Here is an 18,615-nt window from a genome sequence, read left to right as displayed (position 1 = left end):
TTTAACAAGTGCCAACGAAAGAAACGTTTTGAGCTAAACTCCCCACACGTCTGCCCATTTCAGAGGCGATAAAGAGATAATGGAATTCTTTTTTGTCGGACAGATCTGTAGTTCCAGGACTTTGGAGGTCATGTGATACATCTGTCAGAATATGTGACCTTCTGCTTTGTTGCCTTCCCACTGAGTGTTCCCGTGTGTGTGTGTGTTTTGTAATCCGTCAGTCTCTCCAAAGGAGTGAGTTTGTTTTGTAAAATTGTGACCAGTATTTAGCCCACTATCCTCCACTCATCTCTCCCTCTGCTGCTCATGCCATTTTATTTCCCAGCTCCCCACCGGCCGACTAACAAAGGAATATGGAAAAGCGGTCGTTTCCATCTATTCTCTGTCCTTCCTGCTCTCTCTCTTGTATAGATTTTTCATTGTGTGTGTCTGTGAATTTGTGTGCTTCTGTTCACATGTGTATGCTAAACTGTTCTGTGTGTCTGTATGTAGGAAACCAGAGGATCTGTCCAGGGAGGTGATTCAGATCCAGCAGAGAGAATTTGCTCTGAAAGAGCAGAACTACACACTCAACAGCCGGTAACAGACACTTCTTCACACACACACAAAATCCCTCTCTCTGCCTTCAGACCTTTTTCTCTCATTCTGTCTGCCTGTACGCCTCTCTCCCCCCCCATGTATCTAATAGAGCGTATCTCTGAGAAGTCCTTAATTGTCACAAAGTTAATTAAAGTGGTCCTGATTCTGATAGCACTCCTGACAGTAACCACTGGTGTGTGAGTGCGCGTGTATGAGAGAGATTGCGATTGAGAGAGAGGGGGAATTCACTAATTAAACTTGTCCTGTTTAGGCAGAGGTGATGTCTGTAGGGAGGGCTGCGCGCATGCTCTGGTATATTCATGCTGCAGCTCAGTCCAGCTAAGAAAGCTTTCATTAGCTAACAAGCGTCTCTTTTCTGCTGAGCGTATTGGGCTCATTATGAAATATTAGAAACGGCAGAATGGGAGAGTGGTGGGTGTGGGAGGGAAGGGTGAAGGGAGCATGTGGTGCAATTATTGTCCTCTGGTATAATTATTGTCCTATTGATCAGTCCTGGCACAAATCCCTGCTGCAAATAATTTCTGGACAGTTGTCTGGGAATTATTAGGTGTCAATCAGGTACGTTTTCTGTTGGGGAGTTTTATTTTAAATTGACTATAAATTGCTTTCTCAGATTGTCTTAACATCCAGCGCTAATCATCCTGTTTCCCTTTTCCTCTGCCCTCTCCTCTCCCCTGTTATTAACCTACACACACACGCGCTTTTGATTCTCACCTATTCATTTATCGTGGTCTGTCAGAGTGAGGAGTGTGGAGCGTTCTCAGTCTGAGCTCCGTGCAGAGCTGACCCAGCAGCGCGGCAAGACTCTGGAGGAGCAGAAGAAGAGGGAGACGCAGGACGCCCTTGTCCGTCGACTACAGAAGAGAGTGCTGTTATTAACAAAGGTGCGACGACAATCAAAAACACACACAACAGACCTGTAAATACCTATACATAAACAAGTATTCAAACCCTCCACTATCACCCCAGAGCCGGAATTTTACTGTAAATGCTCGGGGAACACAGAACACACTGGAATCTCAAGGCCAGCGCAGAATTCCTAATCTGCCCTTCTACCCTCGCGTCCCTCTGATTGGTCGAAAAATGTCATGTGACTCCTCAATCTGTCTGGCCTGCTTCCCCCTGCGCTGCAGTTCCTGACTAGACCTCCCTGTGATATTGATTTCTCAGTGTGTGTAATTCCCTAGGTCAACATGCTCTGTCTCCTTAGTACACAAATCACACACACATGCAACTGTAAGCACGGCTACAGGCATGCTGAAAATGTGGTTCGGCCGGACACTGTCTTGGCAGAGGATGCATACAACCATTCGCAGTTTACCAAATGCTCAGAGGGTGTGAATAAATGCTGATTCTCATCAGGTCCCAATGTAGTTTAGAATAATATCCAATCTTTTGAATAATGGGCTCTTTAGGACTTTCACTCATTCAGGGTTGTTTTACTTTACATCTTGGTTCTCAGCAGCTAAATGTTAAATTATACTGAGCTTAATGACTGGTATGAATTGAATCATATTGCATTGCAGTTTTTGATGACGATTTGGATGCCGTGTTTTGTTTCCAGGGCCTGACCGATGCTATCCGCCACCCCAAATCAAAGGACGAAGTGTATTTGGTTAAGAAATAACTTAAACTATTAATTAAATTAATCAAAAATTACTACCTGTGGGAATAATTGTAGCCACATATTTGTGCTCAATGATGATGAAGTGCCTTGCTCAGTTGCACCTTGACTGCACTTCTTAGAGAAGTGGAAAAGAGCACAAATGCCATCCTTCCCTCTCTGCCACAAGGCTGCAGCTCCTTTATGCTACTGCTCAGATGTTTTGTGTCTCACATACTTTTGTGGGACAGACTCGCTGACCTATTAGAGGCACAGTCACATCTTTACGCAGTAGATAAAAACAGTTGACATAAAAGCAATTTTTAAAAAAAGAGATGATGAAAACTGTAATGATGAGTTTTATCACGCCGTCCTCCTGCTCCCTGTTTGTGGGTTTTTTAGAATGAGAGTTTTTTATCGGAGAAATGCCGACAGATTTTTGATTTAGATTGAGTGCATTTTGAGTGCACGTTAATAGGCAGTAAATAGCCAAAGGGACTGCTGGTTAGGATTGGCAGCGGACCCGTACACACTGACCTCTAAATGTGTTTGTACTTTTTTGTAGTGACTTTTGTTCAGTCTGTCCTCATCTAGGTTTCTCTCTTTTCTCCTTTCCGAGTTTATCAATGGATGGATTCGGTAATTGTGTAATGTTGCATGGCAAATGATGCTGCTTTGGTGCTAAAACCAATAAAGTTGAATTAAGATGATTTCACATATAGTGTTTTTAAATGAAACAGACTCTCATCTGTCCTCTTTGAATGGATTATGTTGGTTTTGATCTGGTTAATCACTGGCTGAATCTGATTAGGGTAATCACGGTTTATTTTCCAATACTAGCCTATGAGCTAATCTGACAGGACTATTGAAACCCATTATTCACAGAATTTTAAATGCAGGAATTACAAGGTGCCTTTAAGCCACTCTTGACAAAAAAACACTTCAGTCAACATAGTGCTTGCAGGTATCTCAACTGGTATTTACTGCAGGTATCCAGGACCTAACTTCAACCCGAATCGCATACGCTTCTCTAAATTAGCACCCTTAATAAGAGACTATTGAGCTTTTAATGACCCTCAAAAGTCAAGATGCTCCAAAGCAGCTGGGCTGTTGGTGAGATGTTTATTAAAAGCCTGATTGCCACAAAATGACGCCTGCTTGTCTTTGTAATACAGAGCGGACGAGCGCAGTGAAGGGAGGGGAGGAAACGCATCATTTTAACAGTTTTGACTGACACTTAATTTGCATTAATAAACGGGCTGTTTGCCAGTTTTTAAACAGATGAGATTGTTCTCACTCATCATGTTACTTGGCAACCAGTACAGATTTACTGTGTCAAGACATGAATTAAATGTTGTAATCAATCAGTACTGTTACAAGCTAAATATTGTTTCAAGAAAAAAATTCAAATGTTATTGATGGTGCATTTAAAAAAACAAAAAAGATATATAAATTTCTTTTCGTTTAACTAAATGATGTTTTTTAGCATCAAATATACAGCTGGTGGCTGATTACATTGTTGGTTCTTAACATATCAAACAGACAACTGACTCAACAGCAATTGCAGACCTGTTATTAAGAGTTAAGAAGTTGAAAAGGACCGTCGGTTTAAAAAATGTAATGACTTTGATACTGTTACAGGAATTTTGCTGTTTGCTCGTGTTCTGCGTTCACTAATACACATCATAATTCCTTTTTTTTCCACAATCTTCAATTTCTAATTAGTCTTATAGCTGGCTTAATTTTCTTGCTATGCTTTTTTGTTTGTTTTTTGGGGACCGTATCAAGACATCCTTGCTTGTTTTTGTACGAGAATGAACATAATGTAGACTCTCAAACATCAAGCCGACAGACGCGCGCTGACAAAGACTCGTGAGCTATTTGGAGACGATGTTTCAGTCTGAGTGACACTTGAGAAGACGTTGACTTTGTGAAGAGCTTTTTATCCTCTCGTCTCTGAGAGAAGCGTCTGCTTGGTGTGTCGGTGTATTCACTGGACTGAGTGTGTGGAGGACAAGTCTTTCATTCCAGCATTATAGAGGAGAAAAAATTCATTTGAATTTTTAAATTATCTCATCACATTTCAGATAAGAGAGATGAGGCAGCATAATATTATATGCTTCATTTGCAGAGACATTTCTCTGTCGTGACTCTCTGATTTAATTTTTTTGATTTATTCTTTATTCTTTGTCGCCAAAGACATTTGTCTTTGATTTGATTATTACATGAGGAGAAATGCAGATGAGCACGACCGTAACCTTAAGCCTCTCTTGTCACAGCTTGGATGAGAAAGGCGCTGCTGCCTCATACTTTGTTCTTCATTTACAAAGACGTTTGCCTGTCATATTAATGCATCACACAGTCATACAGAAGTAACACGGACGAATCAGAAAAAGATCAAAGAGCTTTGATTTTCTCAATTTATTCACTCTCATGCACATTGACATCACACATCCAAAAGCACAAAATTATGTAAGGTCAGGACTTTTTTACTCCTTGGCTACATGAAAATGTGTGTATTGTAGAATTTCTTTTGACATTTTGTTGTATTAATGTGTCTGTATATGCGTGTTTGCGTTACAGGAGCGGGATGGAATGCGTGCCATACTGGAGTCCTATGACAGTGAGCTGGCGCCTACTGAGTACTCCCCTCAACTCAGCAAACGTCTGAGAGAGGCAGAGGACGTCCTGCAGAAGACTCAGAACCACAATGCAGAGATGGAGGTGATTGTGCATGCATGTGCACACTCATGTACACACATACAGTAGTAGTGTCCTACTTTGGCTTCCATATAACCAAGTGCATTGTTGTAAAGCAACATTTGAATATAAAGTACGTTTTTATACTGTTGCCAAGTGACACTTGTGTCATAGCCTAAGGTGCTGTGAATGTGTGCTGCTTAGCTGCGCTTTGTCAACACATTCAGGACTCCTGCTCGGTGGGTACACTGACAGATATCTGGTCTGAAAACTGATAAATCTGCACTTGTGGTAGACGGGCATTGTGAGTAACACTAGGAAAAAATGGAGAAGGCTCAGTGAATGAATTGCACACTTACGATAATATATGGCTGCTCCTGCTTCTGCTCCGCTCACATGCTCTGTTTTTGTCAATACTGTATATCAGTAGGTGAGGACAGGAAGTTATTTGCTGTCCTTCTCATCTGTAACTCTCTCTCTTTCTACTGTCCTTCGATTCAGGCCCAGCTGAGCAAAGCACAGGAAGAGACGGGGGCTCTCAAACTGCAGCTGCAAACAGTACGTATACATATACATATACATACACTCAACACACACACTAGAGATCTTTTTTCTTTGATGTGCAGACAAATGCATAACACTGATTTCTTTTATAGTTTAACATATTTGACCGTAGTCAACTTGAATTCGTATTCCACCAGTACATTACAACAAAAACACACCTACAACATACTATACATTTATTAGAGCTATAGAAACAGGTTTAGTTTAGAAAGTGGATTTTAAATGCCGTAAGCGTATCCTCCATGCAAAATGGTGACGTACTCCCCCATGGTTGGAGGAGGCTGCGCAGCCATCGGCAACTCTCAGGGCCAAGTTCAGCCTATAACAATAGATTGTAAAAGGTCCTGTCGGCCAAACTGATAAATCAGTCGACCTCTACCAGGTTCTATATAGATATTGTCAGTATCAAAATGCTCATCCACATGAAATGTGCACAGTCTGTATTCAGTTACTGTGTTTTTTAACAAGCCTTTTAATGATTAGACAAAGCATCACAGACCATGTTACTTCAGGCAGCACTTAAGCTGTCTCAGGTACCTTTTAGTCACGACTGTTATCCTTGCAGGTGTACGGCGGCTTTCTGTGAGTCAAAGATGCTCTAATGCCTCTGTGACTAACATGCTGACAAATGTCTTTTTTTCGAAAGGTGCCAAACGGTGACATAAGTCTTGTGGACCTCTACAGTCTTATTTAGAAGCTGCATTAGCATTTAAAGTGCAAGTGCAGTAGCTTCCTAGTGTTAAGTAATGTCTCCCTCCTCTTACATCCAAACCGAAGTGACACTAATTGACACGTAAGACTAATATAGGAACCTCTTTTTAGAATGATTAAATGAGGTTGCAAGGCTTCACTGAAAACATATTGCGGGCTGTGTGGAGATTGCTGTATGTATATTATTTTAATTTGAGGCGTGGAGAAATTACAGAAAAGTTACAAAAAAAAGTGGGCTGCTTCAAAAAAAAATACTGAATAAAGCAGAAAGTTGGCAGGTGTGACCTAAACTCTCTCACACACTGTGCATCTATCTTTGTGTCTTCACTTGTTCTATGATCTCCCTTCTTTTCATGGCTCCTTGTTGCCGAGGAGACATCAGCATAGCCATGGCAATGAGTATTGACGCGTGAAATCCACCTGTCTGGTATAGCAGTAATTACTTATCCGTCTTGGGAAGCCTGAGAGTGAGGATGAGCGGAGAGACGGACAGATGCTGTCAGAAAAAGAGGAAAAAGGGTGTGCAAATGGAAATGAGGGATAATTGCAGACAGGAGGGCAAGATCAGAGAGAGGAACTAAGACATAGACTCACTGAAAACAAGTACAGGGGAAAAGAAGATTGTGAAATGTAAAATTCGTCTGTGGGCTTATGGTGTATCAGGAATATATCTGTTTGTGGGGATGTCTGTCTCGGAAAAGGACAGGAAATCAGTACGCCGGAACAGAGTCATCAGGATTTATCTGCAGCCAAAAGGTTTCGGCCAGGCACAGGGCCAAAGGTGTTCAGATGTTATTGCACCAGGCCCATTTTCTCCTCTTTCTGTCCCAGGTGGAGCTGGAACTGGAGTCTCTAAAGAAACAGCAGGCCTCTGCGGCTGACAGTAGCTCTTTAGTGACCAAGGAAGAGGTCAACATACTCAGGTAGTTGGCGCACACACAAAAACACACACAACCTGTTGCTAAAGACCAATTCATAACCTGGGCCATAAAAGATTCATGCATGTTATCGAGGTTGGGTTCACTCAGGCTAACCGTACATACCCTGTTTGTGAGCAGACCTAAACCCATGGGATTAACCTATGGAGTCAAAGATAAGCCTAGTAATTATTCTGCATGGTTGCATTTTAATAAGCAAGATGTGTCTGTGCGTGCGTGTATGCGTGCATGCATGCTTGCGTGTGTGTGTGTGTGTGTGTGTGTATGTGTGTGTGTGAAATCTTTAGACAGAAAATTGAAGATTTAGAGACGGAGCGGCAGCGTCTGGAGGAGCAGAACAACATTCTGGAGATGAGACTGGAGAGACACAACCTACAGGTAGGCACCGAGTCTTCCCTCCAACTGTTTTCTGTGATGGATTTAGTCGTCTGGCACAAAGGAACCAATTTAATAACCCCAATGGCAGCGGCCCTGCCCGTGTGACACCGCAGATTGATTCTCACAAACGCCTCCCATATCTGACAGTTTTTCAAGCGCAATTGGACCCAGGTGCGATTCCAGCATCGCCCAATGGAAAAGCTGTGCAACCTGTGGCTGATTTAAAGTCCTCCTTTATTGGTTGAAGGGATTAGAATGGACAGAGCGGTGGGGGTAGATATCGTCAGAATAAATGTAGACCATCCTTAGTGTCAGCTGGGAACGAAACTGGCTGAAATGAAATGAATTCTGGTTGGTAGCCACCTTCATATTACTGACACACACACACACACACACACACACACAAACACACATGCATGAATGTTCATCTAATCCAGCTACTTTCTTCTCGCAGAGATACTTAACTAACTCCCTCTGTTATACCTGAGCCCTACTCCTTTTTAAATTGTCTCTCTTCCTATACAGATATAAATGTGTGTGTGTGTGTGTGTGTGTGCGCGAGCTTCATCTCAGTCAGGTCCTCTTACTCCCTGACTCACACTGTGCCAAACTAAGTCTACTAGGGCACTTTAATGAAACGTGTGTGGGCAAGCGTGTTGGTTCCATTTAGCCGTGGGGTGAATGAAATTCATGTGTTCTCAAGCATGACCACCACTTTTAAGGCAATTGACAACTGAGTGTGTGTAGGAGTGTGTGTGTGTGTGTGTGTGTGTGTGTGTGTGTGTGTGTGTGTGTGTGTGTACGTGCACAGGCTTCAAGGTTGCACGGTCAATGGATCAGTTCTTAAGAGTTAATTCATATGACTCCCCCATGGTCTAATGCACACCAAGAGACCTACATTAGACCGCGTGAAGAGATGAGTGACTGAATGGAGAAGCGTTTGAGAGGGGAAATGAATGGCTGAATGAGTAGGCATGAATGACTTATAGAATTGAATGCTTTAATAGATTGACAGTGGGATTTTCACTATATCAACTTGCGCGTCAGATTCCTGTGGCCTAATCCATCATTCCCGCCCTGTCTTTATATTTAGATCACGCTGACTAGTGTGACTGTCAGCCGCTCAGATTACCAATGTAATGAGACTGCTTCTTGTAGACTCTGGCTCAATCATCCCCGCCAGTATTCCGGAGGCACTCCTGAAAAATGTTGATTTCCTTCCTGTATTTGAAGTAAAAATATATGTACATTATTCTCAGTGGACGTTTTTTAAAGACCAGCACAAGTCTTACTATGCAAATAGAATGAATGCAACTGACTCAATCTGTATCATGAAAATTATAATTAAGAAAAAGAAATGACTACCAAGGATATGACCATATGAACTACAGATGTCAATAGTTAAAAGGGATTTTTCTTGACCTGCAGTGCTAAATGAAGTGGGGTAGAAAAATTGCCTCAGGAAATTTTAATAGTAAAAATGGCGAAATCAGGTTGCTGCTAGCTGGAGGGAGAAAGTGTAACGTGTGCTGGTTCGAGGGTATCACACCTTTGGTCTGCTGTTGGATTGAGACCAATCAGCATGACATGTGATGAGGGATTCAAAGATGCCGTTTACAGCCACTGTGACTAAACACATTGAAAAACTCTTGTAGAAGAACAAGGATGAGCTAAAAACTATTAGCCAAGACAGACAAGTAAGCCCTGACTACTTGACGGCACTCACCAAAGTAAGCAACATCTCAACTAACTGTCACTTCATCAGTGCTGACTGGGATTTGAATCCACTGTGCTCCCCACTCAGAGCCTCGACGTCCAACACATGCCAGACAATTTCTGCGAGAAACTGACTTGTGTGGAGGAGACATGGGGCCTCAAAGGCTGTGTGTTGGCCTGCATCCAGGATAACACCAAAAACATTGTGCCAACTAACTCCCCCTTGTGCGTCCCAGGGGACCATATTGTGGACACAAACTCCAACTTGCCATGAATGCTTAAAGCGCCTCTTGTATTATATGTTTGCTTTTGTTGTTTCTTAAGAATGTAATGGTTGTTGGGCTATAGGAAGAAAAACTAACCAAAACTGACATGGCTTATCTAAAAGTTGAATGCTTTTAATTATTGCTGAAATTATGGCTATGAAATGGAATACTCTTCACATTGCATCAAACATTCCTGAAATGTTGGAATACTTTAATAACTACTAATATGATGATGGTTGGTGCTGAAATAAGATCTTTATCACTGACAGGGCTAATTTGACTTTTTCTTTGCCAGTTGCGCATAAAGCTTGTTCTCCCTCTTGGCAACACAAACTGTTTGCACTTCAGTAGGTTGACTAAGTAACGATGGCCATGTCTCTGTAGCTAAAGCCAGACCTTGGGGCCAAATTTGCAACATGCATACATTTCTTTAAGCAGCTGCTTATTTTCTTTGTTTTCAAATGTGTGGTTGCTGTTGTTGCTCATGCTAACGAATGAGTTCTCTCCCCGAGAATGGAGCAAGCTGAATTGTCGGCTCTAAGGTAATGTGTGTGGAACGAGCACTTCTGCAAAGCTTTCATCTTTTTATTTTCAGACCTGCAAGATTCTCTGTTTATTCCAGCCATTCATTATTGATGATGAGAGAAACGTCAACATATTACATCCTGTGCACCATAGTTTTTGTTCAGAATATTAAATGTAGAGGCTTTATGAATTGGTTATAGATGTTACCTGTTATCATTTGACGACAAGAGAAGAGAAAAACTTAACTTAATTTAATGCCTGGCAGGCTAAAAGATACATTTAAAGACTGTGCTGAATGTTTGTTTTATTCAGTTTTTAAGGGTAGATTGAATGATATTTGCTCCAAATTGTTCTGACAAGGCCTCCTCAAAGAACTATGAACAATGTAATTTCCAGGTGGATTTTCAGAACCTGAACCTGTCAAGGGCTTTTCTGCTCTCCTTTATTTTGCTTCAGGTAGCCCCTCGGTGGTTTGGACTCCCTTTCTGGTAAATTAATGTTTATTAATATGGAGGCGAATACAATCACTTTCATAGTTTCACTAACTACAGCATAATTATAGCTATTTTGATTTCAGCTGGTAAACAGAACAAAAAAAGATCTGTGGTCGTATATCAATCCATTCCCTACAAAATTCTGTCTTGTCTTGTTTTTCTTCACTGCTTTATTACCTTTCGCAACACACCGTAGCAGTGATAATGGCAGACTTGATACTGCTCTTCTTGGTCTTTTGCTTTTGCTGTCATGCCAGTGTCTAGACAGAGATAATTGTTGCTCTTGCAAGAGGTTGCATCAACGTAGTCTCTCTGTTGTACATGTGCGTACATGAGCGTGTCAAATTTGTGTAATAACATCACCTTCAGATAGAAAGAGACATAGTACTAGATGATAAAGCTATTGATATTTTCTCTTGACCATGGCATGCTAGTATCCAAGTAAGATTTTTTTTCTGGTCTTAATGGACATTATAAGCTGTGCTGCTGCTTTTGTCGTGATGTACTTTGAAGGTTTGCACATTCACGGCAGTTTTACCTATTCAAGGGTTTGATCAAATAAATGTTTAAGGCCTCGAGCAATCCCTTGAATGCTCTGTTGACATTTTGCGTTTGCTATTCCAGTAATGAGGCTAAAAATATAATATATAGGGTTTTTATGGCAAAGTGGAAAGCAGTTATGCACATATTTTGTTCTCTTGTTAGATGTTTTGTTGGCCAGAATGACGGACCAGGTAATTGCTAGCAGGTGAAATAAAATAAGAGCCTATTCGCACAAGGACGACAGCTGCGAATGAGTGCAGTGACTGTCTCTTCATTCAGGTTTGGTTTAGTTGGAGGAGGCCTGCATAGTATTAGACTTCCATATGCCAACCTTACTTTTGAATTTGTCTTAACTTATCACAAATGTCCCTTTATTGCATTGAAGCCTGTGTCCCAACAGATGGTGTGTTGTGTACACTGGTAGGAAGACAAAAATCATGGCGTTCCTGAATAAAAAATCGTAACAGCCTCCTGACTCTTGAGCTGAAGAGATGATGGCAGTGCTGCTCCGTTTTTATCGACTAAATCAGTGAAATGATTCGAGACGTCAGAAAAGAGTGCCTCGTTCCCCTTCAGCCTGCTCAGTGTAAGATGTAATTTTGGAGAGAAATGTCAGTCATGACAGTTATGGTGAAACCCATTCGATTGGACATACAGTCGCTTTTTTGCTTCTATGTAAAAGCTACCAAAGGGGAAAAAAACTGCTGGAAAAGTTTCTAAACACTCACTGAAATATTCCCTTTACGTGTCTTAAAGCCATAATACAGCTATATTTTGGTATACAGATAAATATTTCAGTGATGAATCAGAAAAAGACCCATTTGTCCACTGGCTGACACATTGCAACAAACAATTGTTGGAGTCCAATTACCAGCCGGTAAAGACACAAGAAAGGTCACCCCAACACTTGGTGTACAGGTGAGATGTCATTTTCCACATTCCTGTTGTTCCTGAGTGAATCTTTGACCCTGTACTTTTCTCAATGTTGAAAAACTAATTAAGTATGAAGGCAGAGGAGTGACCTTGCAGCTCAATCTTCCATGGAAGATGCTGCAGCTCTGCAAACCTTTTACCTTCATGATTTCTAGGCACAGTCTCACTCTTGTTTATCCAGAAACTCAGTAAGCTTAGGTGCCTGTGGCAGAGTCTATCAAAGATTCTGATGGTAATACTACAAGGCCAAAAAGCTTTGCAACTTCATCTCCACCAAGGCTACTCAGCTGGTCCTCTGCCCCAGTTGGAGGAAGTTGTCTAATCAGTTCAACCAACACAAGAACACTGCTGCTATTTCTTTTTTGCTGTATTGGTTTTGGAGGGAAAATGACAGGCCAGCAGTTATCAGCTGTTTTATAAGGCATGGAGACTCTGACCGCACTCTGATTGCTATGTGGGCCCTCCAAAAAAAAACAAACAAAAAAAACAAAACTGAAGACCTAGGCGTCTTTTTAAGGTATGATCATCATGTTGGCTCTAACCATAGAGAGGCAAGTTTGTGATATTTATTTCCCGTGCAACTTCACACTAGTGTATCTGAAGGTGACCTCACAGCCTTCTTCTGCTTTTATCCCAAAGATGACCAACTCGAGCTGACATGTGGACCTTGGAGCCCTTCGGCAGTAGTCCTACTGCTTTTGAAAACGGCATATTCCATTCCCAGTTTGTGCTTTGCATGTGTATCTGAGCTTAAAGTAGCGTTACGGATGTAACATTGATGTAAAAAGATTGCACTTGATGCAATGTATCTCAAGGATACACACTGTGATATTGTGAGTAATACTATATTCATGCCAACGTTCATGCATTTATGCAGCTTTTTAAAGTTGCGGAACGAGAAAGATGCATTGTTTTTTCCAGAGCTGATGATCCAAGTAGCTCATCTTTGTTGAGAGATGCACGGTCACAGTATCTGGCAGTTGGTACAGATCAGGTACTGTGGAGGCCAGTGACAATATTATGGTGGCTACTTTTTAAAATCAATTTTAATTCGGTCTTGCTTTCAATCTTAGACCTAGCTTGTCGATCATCTTTCCATCAATACCCATCAGAGCTAGGGCCGATTCGATTTAATACCCGAGACCACTGCAGAGTCAGTTGACACAAGAAAGAATGCCATATCTTTTTTCACTGAGGGCACAACCAGATGTGTTTGAGGGACAGTCTGGGTTTTCTCCGGTGCAAAAGAGGCATTACATTGAATAACTGTACATAACTTTTGTTTGTTTACAAGAGAACTCCAAAAGGCCCCTTAAACAAAAGATATTATCAGAGGATACAAGATATTCGTGTCCTGGCCTAAGCTTTATAAGGATAAGACCATTACTAAACAAATGTTTCTCAGAGCATAGTGGATGCTTTTGCACATGTACTACTACTCCTAACTCCATCTTGAGCTTTCAAGCTCCAATTGGCTTATGTCTGCCTTCCACCAGGGACCTGTCGACCTCTCTGGGCTCCGTATAAGTGAGCCTCCAACAGACTTTCTGTGCTACAGCTATCTGGTTATCCTCAGATTTGACCCATGCAGGAGAAACCACTGAAGTGTATCTTTCTCCTGGATTTAGTCACAGTACCCTCGTTGCGTTTCGGACAGGTAGCAGTACCTGTTTAGCAACCGCTCTGCATTCATCATAGCCAACTCGTATGACAGCAAAGCCAAAGCAGAGTTTGTGCACGTTGTGATTCCTTTTTTTATTTTATTTAATTGACATCATGATTTTGAGTAACAGCTATCAGTTATCAGAAGACACTTGATAAGTGCCATCAACTAATGTCAACAAAACTAAGGCTTGAAAAGGAATAAGAGGGAGACTTTCCCTTGCCTTGGCAGCAGCTCGTGTAAGAATTCATCTCGTCAATCAAGTTATTTTTCTTGTAACTGCACCACAGGAGTTCGGACCAGTCAGCATCCTATGAGAAACTATTGGTGGCTACAGGTGATTAGTTGCTAGCCTGTTATAGACAGTGATAGACAGATGGTTCATCCAATCACTTGCCGAGTATATGTTAAAATCGCCTGCCCTTTTTCAAACAGTTTCCGAGGACAATTCCTAGTTTCCCTAGGTCAAGACAAAATCCCAGACCAATGTGAAAACTGGTTTAAAAAAAAAAAAAAAAAAAAAAACAGCATTGAGAGAGCCCATTAAATAGTAGCAATTTGAATGAGTCAAATCAGTAGTCAGTTTATATGTTTGTTTTTTTCTTTTTGGTAATTTGGTCGGTCTGATGGTGGCTAAAACAGCCAATATCAAGTAAAGAGCTCCGCTCTGTTAAACCCTCCGGTTTCTCCGGCTGCCTCGCCGTTCAACCTCACTTTTATCAGTTCAAGGTTTCAAGGGTTTGCGTTTGTGCACTTGTTTTTTTTTATTTTTTCTATTCTTTTACTTGTTATTTTTTGACGGTGCCTCTGCCCTCTGCACACTCACTCCCCATTAGTGTGTCACCTGCTCCATCAGTGACTCGTGTCCCCTGTGGCCGGTGCTGGATTTAGTATATAAGTGGAGGTTTCAGCGCAATTTGTTCAGCTGTGTTAAAAACAGACGTTCCTTGGACTTCGATGGCCCCTCCCTCATATACCTTTGCTTCTTCTCTCACACACTCTCTTTCTTTTCTCTCTCTCTCTTTCTCTCATACTCTTGATCTCCTGCTCGGTTGCTCTCTCTCCCTGCCTCATGCTCTTTTTTAAAACAGACTCTGCTCCCTGGTATTAGATGTGTTGTTATTGTTGTTCTATGAATAAGAGATACGTAGCCTTGGGCACTTAGAATGGCGCTCCACCTTTCTGCACTGTAAATACTGTGTGGAAGAGTAGGCTGTATGTATGCATGTAAAAAAAAAAACACACACACACAAAGACACAAAAATAGGCCAACTGAAATACTGTAATATTTAGTAGCAGTTTTCTAACATCCACTTTGAAACTCGGGCAATTTGTCATTTTTCTGTCATTGCAGCAGCAAACTAGATTAGAATTAATAAACATGTGGTGCAGTGGCCTTCCCTTTTTCTCAAATGCAGACATGCATGTTCAGTGAAAGGTGATTATAGCTGTCTTCTTTTAATGGATGATCCCTGTTTGATTTTTAGATTTAGTTGTTAATTTCAGCGGCTGATACTCATTCACTTGATTGCTTTTTGTCTTTCATACTCCCATACTCTGCACAGAAGGTAAAGTGGATGAAGATGAGAAGATTTCCCATTTTCTCACGTTGGTATGATATATGAGGAGAATTCAACCAATTAAAAGATGATTATGAAAGCGACTTGCTTTAATGCGGGAGAAGAGAAATACGTTTCCTTTGTTTTTTGCTGTTGAGCAGTCAATTAAAAACTTTGCCTGTTGGCTCAGTCCAGGCATTCAAAAAGTAAAATATGAATTGCACGGCCAAATCGTTCTAATTTTCTGTAGCTTGACCTAATTTTTAGGCAGTATGTTTAAAAGAGTCTTCACTTTTTTGACATGGTGTAGCTGTTGGCTGCGTTTTGAGGACTTTGCTCTTCTATTTGTGCTGGGTTTAAAGCTCTGATCTACATATCTGTCTCACACTATTTGGCTCTTCCTTCCTCTCCTCTTCTCTCGTTGTTTATCACGACACACACATACAGATGCATCCTTGAATGAACCCTTCGTATACAGATGTACAACTTGAAAAGATTTAAGCAAGAACAAAATAAGCCAGTGCTTTTTTTGGCTGTGACGTGTGTGCGCAGTCCAGTTGAGAATGTTTCGACATAAATACACATTCTCTTTTCCCCGTTTTGGTAAGCTCAATCCCTTTCTTCCTTTTGAATTATACAAAGCGTTATTTATAAGCGTGCAAAGGCTTTTTTCCCTCCATCCATTCTACTACTCCTCTACACCGAAGGCAATGATACCCCAACCCTCTTTGTTTTCACCGTGTTCTTTTTTTTATGTCCTTCATCGTTTCCCATCTTCACATCCCCTTTTCTCCTTGTCTGCCTCTTGCCCCCCCCCCCCCCCCACGCCTGTAGTTTATTTGGCAACTGTCGCTTGGGGGCATGTGGAATCTAATTTAGCCAGTAATCAAGAGCTCAGATTGGTGTGTGTTCCTGTTTGTGCTTGTCTCCTTATTTTGGCATTACGCTAAGATAGTCTCTCCTCATTTACCCACACCTCATAGAGTCGGAAGAAAACAAAGAAAGAAAAGAAAGAAAATCACGTTTTCTAGAAGCAACACACTTTTTGCTTTAGTACTGCCAGCTTTTTTTTTTTTTTCTTTTGTCACTACCATGTATATATATTTACCACTCACTGTATGTTGTGTGATTTTGTGTCAGTTTGCTGGATAAATATACTGCTACTTTAAGTTCTGTCATAATGGCATCAAGCTCTAATGAAACATTTCGTTTCAGTAACTTTAGAGTTTATGAAATATTCTGTAAACCTATTTTATTGCCTACATGATCTATTTACCGTAGTATATTCTGCACATTATATGTTTCTATGGTTAAAACACAACAACACAGCACTTTGATTAACACCCCAGAAAATTAGTAAATGCTTTTAGTCCTACCTTGTAGAGGTGTGAGATCTTCACTGGCCTCATGATTTGACTGTGATTCAATCTGTCAACGATTTGAATGCACAATGATTCTGAAGGCATCTCGATGCATCTCAATTATAATCCAAGCTCAATTTTCTTAATTACTTCACACTGCTTTTTCATTATTTAATACAGAACTCTAAATTCCCTTTTTATTGAGTAAATCCTTCCAACAGTCTGATATATATAAAAATGATTACAACTGAAATCAAAAGCTAAGCAAATATAATTTTCACGTAGCACCTCCTGAATGTGAAACATCACAAACCTGACTCTGCTTCACACACCTCCCTGAGTCGAACCACAAAGTCGACAGCCCTTCCTCAAATCTTGGCTGATTACCTGGGCCTGCTGATATTTTTATGGTTGCAGACCATCAGTTGATCATTCGGGTGAAAACGGATCACCTCCTTAATAGAGTTTGAGGCAGATTTTACACAGAGTGCATCTTACACAGAGTTCATGAAGTCTGAAAGGTGCCCAGATGTTCGCTTTCATAATACTGGGTGCGTCATGTCTCCTAACATAAGTAACACTGGCATTTTGCCTGCCAACAATTCAGAGCGAGAGAATGACGTTGTAATGTGACCATACAGCTTTATCGTCTGGACAAGGTCAGAAAGTGCAGAAACCAAATAGGCAGCAAACTCCTGATTACGCTCTGTCTCTGCACTGAGGCAGGATCTTCCCCATCCACATTGCAGTGCATCTTGTAATCGAGAAATTTCCACTCATCTACTGCTATGACAGTTGTTCACATTGTTCATATTTTAGAGCAAAAAAAGCTTTGTATCAACTGTACTCCTCTCGCTGCATACAGTGTATCAGTGCAGGGAAATCTGCTAAAGTGGTCCAGGCTGCTCTGTGCTGAGGGCAAAGAGTAGCACACTGGGAAATAAGACAGGTAGGCAGTCTGATGCTCATAACTTCACTGTATGCTCCTGTAGCCTCTGTAGTGAAGATTTTTGGCAGGCAAGATAAGGCAGAGCATCCAGAGGTTACACAAAATAATATCTTTAGAAACAGAAAGTTGGAAATAAAGTTACTTGTTTAAATTCCAAATTCAGTCTCCTACACAAACGTTTAGTAGCAGACCTGCTTCACCCATGCAAGGCTGGCACCGCCAGTTATTGCTTTAAATAGATGTGAACACAAGCTGCAATTTATTTCGTGTATGTATGAGGTATTTCATGCGTGAATGTATGTAAATGTTTACATTTTTGGTAAATGTAGCACTTGCAGCAGTTCATCGTGTTTGATGAAGTCGATGAACTTGCGTGATTCATGCATTTTTTGTGTTATATCCACATGGTTGGAGACACTTGCAGCAAGTTGCCTTTTTAGATTGAAATGTCAGCTGAATGGAATAAATGTTCCATTTCTGAAAACTGCCAAAATGCTATAAAGTTGCATTCTAATTCAGTCCAGGTAATAACAGAACCCCTGTTGTTTGCTTCCCAGTTAAAATTAATAAGAAAAGATCACCTTTGATCACTGAACAAGATGACCAAGATCACAAAGGAAAGGTCAGACTCTTCAACTGCCTTCACCTGCCAAGTCTAGACACCAATAAACTAAACTATTAGAACACAGTTGTAGAATAAAGTATCCTAAAGTGCTACTTACATCACACAAACCAAACATTTTTTACTGTCTAAAAAAGCTAAGGGTGCTAAGCGTGGAGATGGAGACATAGCTTTTCAGCAGCACTTGAGTAGAAAAAAAAGAAATATGCAGTTAAATGATAAATATCACTGAAGTGTCTAATATTTGAAATATACAAGTTTTCTGTGACTGAAAGCATGGATTGTTTTCTTGGAAAGCACTTTTATGCGCACACCTCACCTCTCGTCTCCTCCTCATTTATTCCTCGGAGTCATAGTCAGCACACTCTGATGGTTTGCATAAAACTCTTCCTGGCCTTTTTGATTATGAAAGTCTATTCAAGCTTTTTCTGATATGCCGGTGTTGTTACCACATGCATTTCACAGAAATATACCAGAATAATTTACTTTT

The 18,615-nt window shown here is 40.9% G+C and overlaps 1 protein-coding gene across 1 annotated transcript in view; it reads left to right on the top strand.

Annotated features, from left to right (window-relative positions):
• Positions 1-18,615, top strand: part of mad1l1 (mitotic arrest deficient 1 like 1) — a 58,998-nt gene that overhangs the window by 12,245 nt on the left and 28,138 nt on the right. Inside the window, exons 10-15 of the mRNA XM_030422521.1 lie at positions 493-579; positions 1,340-1,484; positions 4,787-4,927; positions 5,405-5,461; positions 7,010-7,101; positions 7,404-7,494. Coding sequence (XP_030278381.1) covers positions 493-579; positions 1,340-1,484; positions 4,787-4,927; positions 5,405-5,461; positions 7,010-7,101; positions 7,404-7,494 — 613 coding nt within the window. The remainder of the gene's footprint in view (positions 1-492; positions 580-1,339; positions 1,485-4,786; positions 4,928-5,404; positions 5,462-7,009; positions 7,102-7,403; positions 7,495-18,615) is intronic.

Source organism: Sparus aurata, chromosome 1, assembly GCF_900880675.1.
Source record: "Sparus aurata chromosome 1, fSpaAur1.1, whole genome shotgun sequence".
In the NCBI taxonomy this organism is placed as follows: Eukaryota; Metazoa; Chordata; class Actinopteri; order Spariformes; family Sparidae; genus Sparus; species Sparus aurata.
Note: the sequence above shows the minus strand (reverse complement) of the source record. Positions and strands in the feature narration are given on the sequence as shown.